The 12808-nt window shown below is 41.3% G+C and overlaps 1 protein-coding gene across 1 annotated transcript; it reads right to left on the reverse strand.

Annotated features, from left to right (window-relative positions):
• Positions 1–642: 642 nt before the first annotated feature.
• Positions 643–12346, reverse strand: LOC117305142 (activating molecule in BECN1-regulated autophagy protein 1-like). The gene is made up of 12 exons (XM_033789923.1): positions 12102–12346; positions 11236–11478; positions 10557–10729; positions 9732–9818; positions 6650–9192; positions 6256–6442; positions 5600–5709; positions 5105–5215; positions 4443–4628; positions 3750–3847; positions 3057–3256; positions 643–2390 (listed from the first exon to the last, which is right to left on the reverse strand). Exons 1-12 carry the CDS (start codon positions 12237–12239, stop codon positions 2111–2113), a joined length of 4356 nt encoding a protein of 1451 aa, XP_033645814.1. The 5' UTR covers positions 12240–12346; the 3' UTR covers positions 643–2110.
• Between the last annotated feature and the right edge of the window lie 462 nt (positions 12347–12808).

The raw sequence follows: 12808 nt of genomic DNA on the forward strand, positions 1-12808 counted from the left end.
GTCCATTTATTACTGACACTAAACCCTTTGCCTTGACCACCACACCTACAACCTCCAACAAAACTCTCATCCCCATCTTCTAAATTCAAAAAGAACTTACAACCTCAACTTATTCATCCTTACTTACTTATGTACCCCCTTAATTTACATAGTTACTTGTAACATTGATTGCATGCTTCTTCATGCATTTTTTTATAATTTATAAATATTTTTGTTTTTTTACATGAGAAACAAAGTTTTCCATATGGACAAATGCATGTACATAGTACACAGTCAACCCTCCTACTGTCTGACCATTAAATAGTGATAGATGTACGCATTAAGAATTCGGAGAGTGCATCTACAAAGTACACAGTCGACCCTCCTACTGTCTGACCATTCAATAGTGCATTAAGAAAACGGAAAAATGCATTTACAGAGTACACGGTCAACCCTCCTACTGTCTGACCATTCAACATTTTAAATGATGCGTTAAGATATCAGAAAAATGCCTACGTACACTGTAGCACATAGAAAATTACCTCATACAATACATTACAATAACACAAAAGCTGACATTTTAATACATTTTATTCTACTGCACAAATAAAAAAACAAATAAAATTTCATCAGCTGCCTAAGAAAGAAAAAACACAAGAAAAGTTCATGCAGGGATAAAAATTAAAACTAATATTTCTGCTACATTTTGTAACAATTGAAAGAGAAAAAAACATAAGCCTAAAAGCACCAATTTTACATACAATACACACCAAAAACTTATTTCATCGGTTTCTTTTACTAGAAAAAATTAAAATATGGTTTGCATTAATATTTAACAAATATTGCTTTGTTTCTTTAAGTTTAGTTTTACTTTAAGTAAGCATCACGCTCAGGAAATTTCACTGATGCAAAATTCTCTTTTTTTTTGTAAACATTGATACTTCTTTAACCATACATCTTTGTTATCTTTCTAACTTAATATCATAGTGGTTACTGTCAGCACAGGAAAAAAAAACACATTAAGTGTAAAATCCACCGCCCAAAAAACACCACCGACAACAAAATTTGTCCTTAAAAAATGATCAAAACAAGGCAGACTATAATATGCCCCTTCGGCTTGCTTTGCCGGCAGGATACACACATAATTTGACAGCTAAATACAATCTATCCATGAATTCTTAGATTTGCATTAATGAGCACAGTAACAAGGTTACTAACTAAAATGTGATAAAATTTACTTTTTTGCCGGGCCTCTGTAAACGTCTTCTCCTCAGCAGCTTTCTTTCAACATTAATACTTCTCGTCATCAAGGAAAAATCAGGGCACCAGTCGCCAGCTGTTTACATAACATGGTAATTTATGCTGGTTACCAATTATGCTTAGCATTTGCTTTAACAAGACCAGAATTTAAATGAGAAAGAATAACTTTTAAGGTTCAAATTATTAGACTGGCCATCAAGTCATTTACTGTTCATTACTCCTTGTGTAAATGGATTTGGTTCTTGCATCGCATGGGTACATGTATGTTATGAAACAGCTGTAGCAGACACTCTACAGACTCAATCAAGTCTAGGACTAGACTGGCCATCAAGTCATTTACTCCTTTTTTCTCCTTGTGTGTGTGTATTTAGTTATTGTACCACATGAGTATGCTGTGACTCAGTTAGCGGCAGACACTCTATCAACTGAATCAAGTCTAGGATTAGACTGGCCATCAAGCCATTTACTCTTTTTTTTCTCCTTGTGTGTGTGTATTTAGTTATTGTACCACATGAGTATGCTGTGACTCACTTAGCGGCAGACACTCTATCAACTGAATCAAGTCTTGGATTAGACTGGCCATTAAGTCATTTACTGTTTATTTCTCCTTGTGTGTGGATTTAGTTCTTGTGTCGCATGAGGATGTTGTGACTCAGTTAGCGGCAGACACTCAATCGACTGAATCAAGTCTAGGATTAGACTGGCCATCAAGCCAATTCCGTTCATTTCTCCTTATGTTTGGATTTTGTTCTTGTAACACATGAGGATGCTGTGACTCAGTTAGTGGCATACACTATCGACCAAAGGTGTCCAGTGCCTTTAAGCATACTTTTGTGTTTGACATTTTTTTTTTGACAAGTCACCCTTCCCTTCATGGTGATCCTTGATCGTCCGTCTGCGTAGCGGTGCTGAACAGCGCCCTCTGTGGTGTCTGCGTTCCTCTAGCCCGTCTCTCCGGTGCAGCAGATGATGGTGAGGAGGAGGAGGAGGTCGGTGGGTGAAGGCCGAGACCTCTAAGTCCGAGCTCTTGATACATGTACATGTAGCTGCGTCGTCGATGGACCAGATCATGCCTTGGGTAGTCATCATGGGATAGGGAGTCAAGCTGGTAGCTTTGGTCGGCGGAGAAGTCATCTGGTGATGTGAAACTCCTGTAAAAGCGGCAAAAACATATACATGTATGGATGAAATGGCCGAGGGGTTAAGAGCAACAAATTCTTGATCGTGTGGTTAAGTCATCAGAGTGTGGGTTCGAGTCCTGGTCATGACACTTGTATCCTTGAGCCAGACACCTTACTCTAATTGATTCTCTTCACGCAGGGGTATAAATTTGTACCTGCAAGGGTCTTTTAAACTCCGCCCCTCTGCACACAACCAAAGGATCCCCCTCTTTTACCACAATGGCTCCGCCCCTTTCTTATTTCAATTTATTTATTAGACCTCAATGTCTCAAACACTCATCAGCCTCTCCCACCCCGCCTTCTTTATAAACTCTAGAAACCCCCCTCTTCTGACAGGGATGAGAGTCATTACTAACGAAAAAGTCTGAAACTTGGATACAAATTCAAAGGTTTGTTGAAATGATGACATTTCTACCTATTGGTAACCACTGGGGCTATAGATTACAAGGAGCTTTTGGAAACAGTATCCAAAGCACAAGAGAAGTAGACCAATGAGCAGGATTTCTTTATTTGTGGAAACAAATATTGCCTGATTTTCTTCACCAGGCCGACATAAAAAGTCTGAATTCAGCAAAAAGTCTGAACAATCTCATCCCTGTTCTGACCATGCTAGCTCCACCCCCTTTGTGGACTTACGATGGGGAGCAAATCCGCAGGTCTCCTCTGTTGGTTCCATACACCAGCCCTCTACCGGGTTGAGGGATCCATTTCACTGTATTTACACTGACGTGATGACGTCGTTCGGTCTCGCTGCATGTATGATCGACGTCGCAGACGTGAAGTAAGGACTCCTCTCCTGCTCCTTCCTTGTGGAGTTTATAGATCATACCAATAAGCTGAAATTCAAAGAAGACAAAAAACTCAATATGTACAGTCAATTTTTCATCATTCATTTCCTTGCGATAAGAACACTGGACTCAAGCTCTGGTGTTTCTGATCAGCAGAGTGTGGGTTCAAGTCCCAGTCTTGTCACTGTGTGTTGTGGCCGAGTGGTTTTACACACTGGACTCAAGTGTTTTTGATCAGCAGAGGGTGGGTTCCAGTCCCACGCTTTCTTACTTGCGTAGCAGCTTTATGAACAAACTTCAACCCAGTTCCAAAACATGTTTGTAAGCACAATATAATTTGCTAAGCAGAGAAAAACTTGCTTAGTAGAAGTAACTCTACCTGCCAGAGTGCCATGAAGTTAACTTTGTTGTGACTGGGTTCGAATTTTTTTGGGCTTAGCTTAGAAATTTGCTAAGCAATAATTCTTCCCTTTTTCCCCTTTTTCTTCCAATTCATAAATGCAAACAATTCAGTAAACACTTTTAGACTGGTGTACAGTACCTGTTTAGATGACATATGAAGGTGTAGTTTACGGGATGCCAGACCGACCATCACGAAACCACTCAAAGGAGATATAGATACTGTGATGGCATTGGGACCTAAATGAAAAAACAAAAATAACAAATTAACAAAAAACATTGAAGGTTAAAGTTTTCTTGTCTTGTAAGTTCTATACAAAGTTGCATTCCTTTAAGGTAATCCCTTGAATACTGCATGCTCCGGGGCCCAATTTTATGCAGAAAATACTGCTTTAAAAATCAGCAATAATGAGCAGAATACCAGCCACAAGTTGTACAATGTGACATTGTATTTTGGTTGGTAACCTTATTCTTGTAAGCATAATTAAGCTTAAGCATAATTCTGTTTAACTTTTGTAACTAAGGACCAGTCCTAGGACTCTTTTAGGAGTGATTAAAACTTAAGGCTAGTCCTCCTTAAGATGAGTGACTCGTCCTAACTCAAGATAAGACTAGTCTTAACTCTTTGTCTGCGCCTTGAACACCCAGCAGGGTGGATACGTGCGCATTACAAGTCTTACTATTATTATTATTATTATTTGTGAAATCCACCCCTGATGTTCTACTTTATAAAAATCTTTCTGGATCACAATAAAAACCAAATTTCGGTCATGAGCTTTTGCCTTGTTGGTGGCACTTACTGCAGAAAACAACACAGAAGGAAAACTATACTCACCAAAGCTTTTTGTGTGGAGCACGTCCCCAAAGTTATGAGGCATGAGGGAGTATATGGCAAGAACTCCGTCGTCAGGAAAACCGAGAGGACTCGGGACGAAGGTTGCTAGGTAACGGCTGTCTTGGGAGATATCGCAGCTTGCGTCGTTGTAGAGCTTGCAGTGGGGTACGATAACGTTATGATCGGCTGAAGAAAAACAACAAGTTTCACCGGTAAAACCCACTTCAATACCTTAAAGGGCACTGGACACTATTGGTAATTACTCAAAATAATTGTTGGCATAAAAACTTACTAGGTAAATAGCAATGCAGAGCTGTATAAAACATTGTGAATAACGGCTCCCACTAAAGTAGCGCAGTTTTTGAAAAAGAGGCAATTATCTCACCCAAAATATTAAAAGACTTCAGGCCTGAAGCCTTTTATAATGCATCTGAAAGCACACACATTTGTTCAACAAGGGTGTTTTTTCTTTCATTATTCTCTTGCAACTTCGTTGACGACTTACAGATTTGTTATTGTATGCATATGTTGGGATATACCAAGTGAGAATACTGGTCTTTGATAAGCTTAGTCTTTGACAATTAACAAAGTAACCGGTGCCTTTAAAGGGAAGTATACATCTGGTAATCACTCTTTTGGGGGGATAAAAGAAAAAGATTTACCGTCATTAATATCTGGGAGTTCAAACTCTGAGAAGTCCCACCACTGTAACCTGAAGGTGGTACTTCCAATATTGTTGGCCACAGCTGTCTCCCCGCGACCGGCAAACGCACCTGAAAGAAAACCATTATTGATGTTTGTCTTACATCCCTAACGATGCTAAACGCAACAATATGCACCACCAAATGGTAGTTATATTTGACGAAATCTGTCATTCTTTGACTGAATTTGTTGCATTTAGCAGTCTTTTTGTTGTGTTGTTCGAGAGAAATAAAATAACAATAATGTTGGTGATCATTATAGGAACAAATTTGATACACCTCAAAAAAAGTTTCAACCATTCAAAATCTGAAATAAGTAGAGAGTTAAACTTTTCGCAGGAACATTTCTTTCACTCGTCAATACTATCAGAGTGAGGCTAAGAGGTAGAAATAGTCTGGTACCAATAACAGTATGCTATGCATTAGTATTACTGGTATAAAGGGTGTGAGACTTACTGGCGATGGTTCTGTTGATAGCTGCATGGACTACAGGAGGGGGTGGATGGTATGTCTCGTCGAAAATACTGTTTCTTGGTTGGTGATGATGTGCTGAGAACTGGTTTCTCCTAAAGGCCACATACAAAAATATGATAAGACTTTAATGGGAAACTTTAGACTATCTGCAATTCACCAAGAGAGGGCGCTCTTCACCAGGTAATGTCAACAACTTAGGAATAGGAGAAGCATGAGTGACGGTCACTGACAGCAAATACCTTGTGTTTTGTGTGTTTTTGATTTTGCATTTAGATTTAGCCAAACTGTATTTTGTTTTTCATAACACAATGCCAGCATAAACCAAACTGTTCTGGAACAGGATGTACTGGACACGAGTTCCCCCAAGGATAAAAAGCGGTGTACATGAGTTTTTGGGAGTGTTTCTTCTAGGGTAACTAGCAAAAATTCCAAAATGCTGACCTGCCAAAAATTTAGAAGAAATCTGAAGTTTAGTTGTATGACAATGTATCTGATTTAATTGGACTTTTGGCTTCCGAGTATTTGTACTGTTCTTCTATGAGTATTGGTACTGTTCTTCTATTTAGAAAGGACACTAAGGCAATTTCTAATTGATAAAGGACACCACGTTTTGATTGAATATCATTGCTGGATCTTACCCAAGTTGAGAGCGTAGCGGTCCTTGTCGAGACTGCCTCAGAATTCTCCTAGGAACTCTGGCTGGCATGTCCATCCTCTCCGTTTCGTTCAGCTGCCGGGACGGGGCGTTCAAGAGAGCGACGTGAAGATGTCTCCGAGTATGGAGAGGGGCGACACGTCGCGCTCCGTACGCTACACCCGGAGGTCCTATGAAAATAAATACAAGAGCAATTAACAAGAAAGTTGGAGTACTGTTTTCACATTTTGGCCGGAGCTTCTGTCTGTCATTTATTTTTATTAGATAGAGTGCAGAAGAGTAATTGTTAATTATGTTGGTGAAAGGTTGGGATCAACATAACAACCCCTTCCCATCATAATGGATTTTCCAATCTGTAAATACTAGTCTATACCAACCTGTGGGCTGGGCGACGCCTTGTGATTCAGGTGGTCCGAGTTCGACATCCCCCTGGGGCAAGCGCTGCCGATTCGACCCATGGTGACTCCGCCACAAGTTGTAGCGACGATACCGGGAATACCCATCAAACTGAGTAACCGGATTCATCGGATTTACAGTAGAGAGAGAGTCTGAGATTGGTTCGGCAAGGGTTTCCTCTCTTCCTTCTTGCATGTACGCCGGACCTCTTGAACCAATATCCTGGGAGGTTGGTGCGCGAGGTGCGTAACGTGGTCTGGTAACCGGTCTCGCATTGTGCATTGATAGGTCCATTCCCTGACTCGCTTGGAACCGTAACCTGAATGGGTTTTGGGAATCTCCTTCAGACATATTGGCGGAAAATCTAGCGTCCCGTCTGGCGAGATTTCTAGGTCGGTACTCATCCTGGGGATCGGAGCCCTCCTCCTCTTGGTGGTTAGCTATTTCAGATGTTTCAGAGCTTTGAAGCTGCTCAACATTCACAGGAGGTACATGTGCATTGACCTCACGAGGTGCTTCTACATTGTTCTTTTGCCGGGGTAGATTTCTTGGCGAGTTGGAGTCCGCGTTTGAGCGAGGTACATTACACCCCTCAGAGCTACCTCGAGCTACAGATAGATCTAAAGGGTTCAACTCGGAACTAACTGGATTCCTGTTTTGGTTTGTAGATGCGTCGTAAGGCGGGATATTGTACGAGGTGCTGATACTAGTGACGGGATGCGACAATGTCCGCAAGGATGAAGAGCTAGGGGACGGCAGATTTAGTCCACTCGAATGCGAGGTGCTACTTATTGGGTGGGAGGCGCGACTCGCAGGTTGAGCTGTGCTAGCGGCAAGGTGGGAGCTCCTACTGACTGAGTCGGAGGTACTGTTCACTAAGTTTAAGGTACTAGTCATCGAGGTACTATTAACCGAGTGTGAGGTGCTATTCACCGAGTGTGGGGTACTATTTACAGAGTGCGTGGTACTCAACATAGAGGATATGGTTCTATTAGAAGCACTATTCAGTGAGGACGACGCTCTTGATTGAGGCGAGGCATCAGTATCTGACGTGCTGTCTGGAGGCGCCGTGAGGGGAATCGTTCCAAGATGGGCTGTGTAAGCACGAGGCTGCTCACGCATTACAACACCGCTCTGCTGGACGACAGCGGCCTGGGGACATGACAGAGTTTCTGAGAGGAGAGCCGGTTGCATGTCCGACTCCGAGTCTGTAGATGTTGTGACCAGACCTCTCTGGTTGGCAGATCCTCCACTTCTTGTTGGTTCTGAATCAGATCGAGAAGGGCGACTGGCCTGCGCTACCGCCACAGCCTCCGACGAGAGGCGAGTTGATCTTTGGTTTACATTGTTCAGTGTACGCTCATCGCTTGACGTTATTCGATGACAACTTGACGACGGGCCAACGTCTTGGAGACCACTTGACACTTCTGCGTCTGAAAAGGATAACCTCTGACGGCTTGTCCTGACCAATCTATTGCCTGTACTTGATGATGACCCTGCGGGACCTGACGATTGAATGGTAGGGTGTATTAGATTGCTAGGACCTGCAGGTTGGTCTTGCTCAGTCATGTTCGGACAGTGACGCTTTGCTTCCGGTGAGTGGCAATCCTTTGTTGAGCCGTTTTGGCTCTCACTATCCAGGACATGTTGTGAGCTTGTGGAGGGTGCAGTTGAATGCCTGCTCCCTGAGGCTAAATCAAGAGGTCTTGAATCAGACGTAAGAGCAGAGATTCCCTGATCATTGTCCGAGCTCACTGACACTGAAGCTTCTAGTTCCGGGCTTTCTTGATTTGAGGCTGGGGGTAGTTGTTGGAGCCTCCCTACATGTGGTAGCAGAGGCTGCCTTGCCTCATCAGAGTGCTCCTGAGGAACATTCGATGACGTTCTCGCCACTCTAATCTCATCTCCGCCTGTGACATCCATATTCACATACATGGATGTAAAGTTCCCTGACTCCTCCTGTGAAGCACGAGTGCGACTCTCACCATGGCCCTGACCGTTTTCGGCGGAGGTTTCCAAGTCGGACCATTCTCCATGCACTCTTCCCACATTGTCGCTGTGTATTCTTGCTTCCTCACTTCCATCACCCTGGTCTCTTATCTGAGAGCCAATCCCACTTCTGCTACTAGTTGCTTGGCGAGCTATACCATCTGCCTGATGCATTAAATATGGTTCATCTTCACCGTAATACATTCCTTGCGGTGGGACTCGATCATTCCGAGTACCTCTGTGGAACCACGAGAAACTGTTTGAGAGGCTGCTCTCACGGTTGACTCTTCTTAATCCAAGAGCGGTCAGGGTTACAGCCGCAGCGTATTCCCTCGCCTCTTCGAGAGTCTCACTCTGAATCGGAGACATTGGTCTCTCTGGCTCCCGAGGCAGAGAAGAACCTTGGGACAGAGGGAGGCCCGAGGAAGAAGCTCTAGAGAGACAAGGGTCTAGGCGCATTGTTCTTGGGTATGGTGTTGTATTGTCAGAGACTCCATAAAGCCGATGCCTGCTTTCTCTGCTGTCGATCTGTTGTCTGCAAAATGAATAACGAAAACTGTCAATTAAAGGAATAAAAAGAGTGGTGACGAGTTCTTAATTAGGCGTTTTAAAATCGGCTGAGTCGTGGACAAGGGACTTCACTTGGAACAGTGTTCGTTTAACAACTTGGAATGCAGGCTTTGTGATTCACGCTGAATGAATTGCATACTTACTCAAAAGAGAACAATCAATTCTAGTGCTTTCTTTAAAAACTTTTATAGTCTTGGCATTGTTGAGGTTTCATTGTGAGAATGAACTTCTTTTCTCCAAAAAAGAAACTATTTTCTTTTCTCCAAAAGAAACATCTTGTTGATTACCGCAGTGAAGTTGTTTATATCTTGTTGCGCTAACAAAACAAGATGGGATTGCAAGATGCAAATTGAACCATCTTGTTATCGATACAACTGTCTTGTTTTCTCCTGCACAAGTCAATGCCACCAAACCGAGGCTGAAAGGGAAAATAGACTGGTCCCATTTGCTTGAATGAGAAACAGCATTCGAATATCTACTGGGAACATTGGGTTTATCACTTACAGGTTTTCTGGCTCTGGTTCCTCATCAACAGGAGCATTCGCAATTCCAGTCAGGAGGTTTTGACCGAGCGGACTGAACCTCACAAGTCTGCGTAGAACAAAAAAAAAACATACAGTTTATCAAATTTTTATCTGTGGTGAAGACGTTAAGGCATTGTAAACCTTTGGGTTTTTTAACCGTTCGACAGTTTTAATCTAAATGCCTCCTTCTTTTTGAAATGAAATTCAAACAGGTTAGTTTTATTGTATACACTCTACATCTTATAAGGATTAAAACAATCAAACGGTTCAAAAATCCAAGGTATACTCTGCCCAAAAGTATGATGATAATTATCAATTTATAGTTTTCCGTTAAACTTTCCTTGATGTGTACATAATATTAATAATAGTGGCTTCTTAATAGCGGGCATATAGTGATAATAATAATAATAATATTGAAGTCTTATAATGCGCACGTATCTACCAAACAAGGTACTCAAGGCGCTGAGTATTTTTTATACAAACTTTCAGAAAGATAGGTTACTGCAGTGATGAATTTTGAGACCCTATTAGTTAGCACCATATAAGGGTTTACAAGGTGCTACGGTGCATTGAGCAGTCACAGCCAGGAACACCGGGGCGAACCCCTTCTCTTTTCGATAAGTGCACTGGGTTCTTTTACATGCGTTACACAACACACGGGACCAACGGCTGTCACTGAGAAACGCTCAAGGCGCTTCACATGTACTCAATTGTCATGCTAGTGAACAATTGTATAAAATGTTGCTATCTTATGGAAATTTTGAAGTAAGGATTCCAAATTTAGAAGATCTGTATATATTTTAACCTGACTTTCTCTTGTGATGACGAGATCATGACTGACGCAAAGGGTACTGGCTGCCGCCAGTCCCAGAGTAGAATTTGGTCATTGGTTGCAATTGCCAGAACCTGATCCCGTGGATGAAAGGACAGAGATGCTATCATGGAATGATTGTCTGACTGCCAAACTTCACTGCTACCCTGTGATAATGGGAAAAATAAACCAAGAGAATCAATACTCAAAAGTATATCAAGTTGGCAAAGTTGGTTCTTTCCCTGTCTTTCACCTCTGTGGACCACCGTTTCAAAACCACACCTCAGACTGGAACCTTGCATTTGATTTTGGGTTTTTTTTCTGATTGGGATTTTTTTTTCTAAAACAGTTCACTTTTAAGGCATCCTTGGTTCATAACCTGACATGTACAATAATAAAAACATCAATCGACAACTTCAAAAGAAAATTAAAACACACTAGTTCACTTATACTAAATACTTACATTGGGTTTAATTTAACTAGGGGCCTACAAGAAGTGCTCATTATAAATCCATATTATTATTATTATTACTAATTAGTAACAAGAATTGAGTTTGTTGTAATATTGGAACTAGAGGCTGTGGCTAAGGTTTGATCGTCACGTTCTGTGTTGAAGCATAGGAAGCCATTAGCAACAGTCTTAGCAACAGCCGTAGCCACAACATTGGCTTACCTGCAAGTCCCATACTCGCACCTCCCCGCCCAAACATCCCGATGCAAGGATTTCATTCGACGAAGGGTGAAAGGTCACACACCACGGACTCCTTGGGTGACCAGTCAACGTCTGAATGTGTTCGCCGGTAGACAACCGTGAAATGTTAATGCAATGGTCGACGTGAGAAGAGGCTACCAGCTTGTGGTCGGGACTAAACGAGACTAGGAAAGTACAGCGAGGTGTTCCTGGCAAGTTGCAAGCCTTTTTGGAAAGGAAACAATCAAAAAATGTTGTGAACAAAACATTCCAGATAAAATTAAAGTTAAAGATCACATTTCAATCACAAAAAAGGTGTGGTGAAAAAATACCTAATCTGAATCCCATTATTTTAAATACCAGAATTCTCTCCCCAGCCAAATATTTCATTTTTACCTGAAAATGAGCAGTGTATACTCTGCTTTATTTTTAACAACGAGATTCGAGACCCCTACCTGGAAGATTGTGTGGGTTTTCCCCATTTGGTGTGGGTATTCCTTCCACACCATGAATTGAAAGAAACTGAACATATTCTAGTGTCATTCATGAGTGTGTTTGTACAAAATACAATTACAAATACAAGTAAATGCATAAAATAATTGATAATAATAGTAAACAAATGAATAAATTATAAATAAAACAGCGCTAAAATGAAAATCCAACAAAGCAGAAAACAACCTCTATTAATTATTATTTAGTATTAAAACGAAATATACAACAGATTTCTCAATCTATGCTGAAAAGAGGATGCAAAACTGAAACAAGTCAGTTATTATAAGATTAAACAGTGATTTCTTGCAGTTGCACTATGTTTGTGAAAATGTTATGATGGAAAAAACAACCCTCACTTTGTTGTCTGTCGAAGACGTTGCAGCGATCTCTTCCGCGAAATATGGAAGAGTATTTCTTCTAGCATGTATTCGACCTCGAAATCCGATCTCCCTGTTCTTGAGGCTGATGTAAACGTTCCTATGTTGCCGCACCATCTTTGCTCTTTTGGTTCTTCCCAAATAGCTCAAAAATAGAGATATTTCAGTTACATTTGGGAGCGGATATGGAACGACTTTCCGGGGGCAGCTGCTGCTTTGACTACTTTTTGGGGACCATTATCATTTTGTATACCGCCCTCATGCGTTCTGTATATATAAGGGGCAAAGAAATATTTTTTGATACAAAAATAATGGTTGAGCGCGCCCTCACGTGGTCAAGATTACGGCGCATTAAAGTTTTGTCTATAAAGTTTTCCGCAAAATAAATATATATAATAGCAATCTCTTTTCAGGTCTTTATGCAGAAATCTTATTGTATTACTTTGTTCTTTACTATTACAGTTTAACTTTTAAAAGAATTTTTGATTTTTTCATAGCATTTTTTTAATCCACCCGACGAGCGCGGGGGTTGGGTGGAGCTATCTCTTCCCACGCCCCTCTCTCTAAAAAACCCCGAAACGAAACAAAAACAACAAACAAGAAAATTAGCCGTTAAAATGTGTGCCCCTTGTATCAGAAAATCTTGGACCCCCTGTAAACAAATAATTATTCATATTAATTTTGAC

Source organism: Asterias rubens, chromosome 22, assembly GCF_902459465.1.
Source record: "Asterias rubens chromosome 22, eAstRub1.3, whole genome shotgun sequence".
Lineage (NCBI taxonomy): Eukaryota > Metazoa > Echinodermata > Asteroidea > Forcipulatida > Asteriidae > Asterias > Asterias rubens.

What these genes read in the sequence shown, in the direction of transcription:
- LOC117305142 (XM_033789923.1), bottom strand. Translation starts at nt 12,239, where the DNA reads ATGGTGCGGCAACATAGGAACGTTTACATCAGCCTCAAGAACAGGGAG. An exon ending in GCTCCACACAAAAAGCTTTG is followed by an intron (nt 3,848 to 4,442) that starts GTGAGTATAGTT and finishes TTTTTCATTTAG; the next exon opens with GTCCCAATGCCATCACAGTA. An exon ending in CTGCGGATTTGCTCCCCATC is followed by an intron (nt 2,391 to 3,056) that starts GTAAGTCCACAA and finishes CCGCTTTTACAG; the next exon opens with GAGTTTCACATCACCAGATG.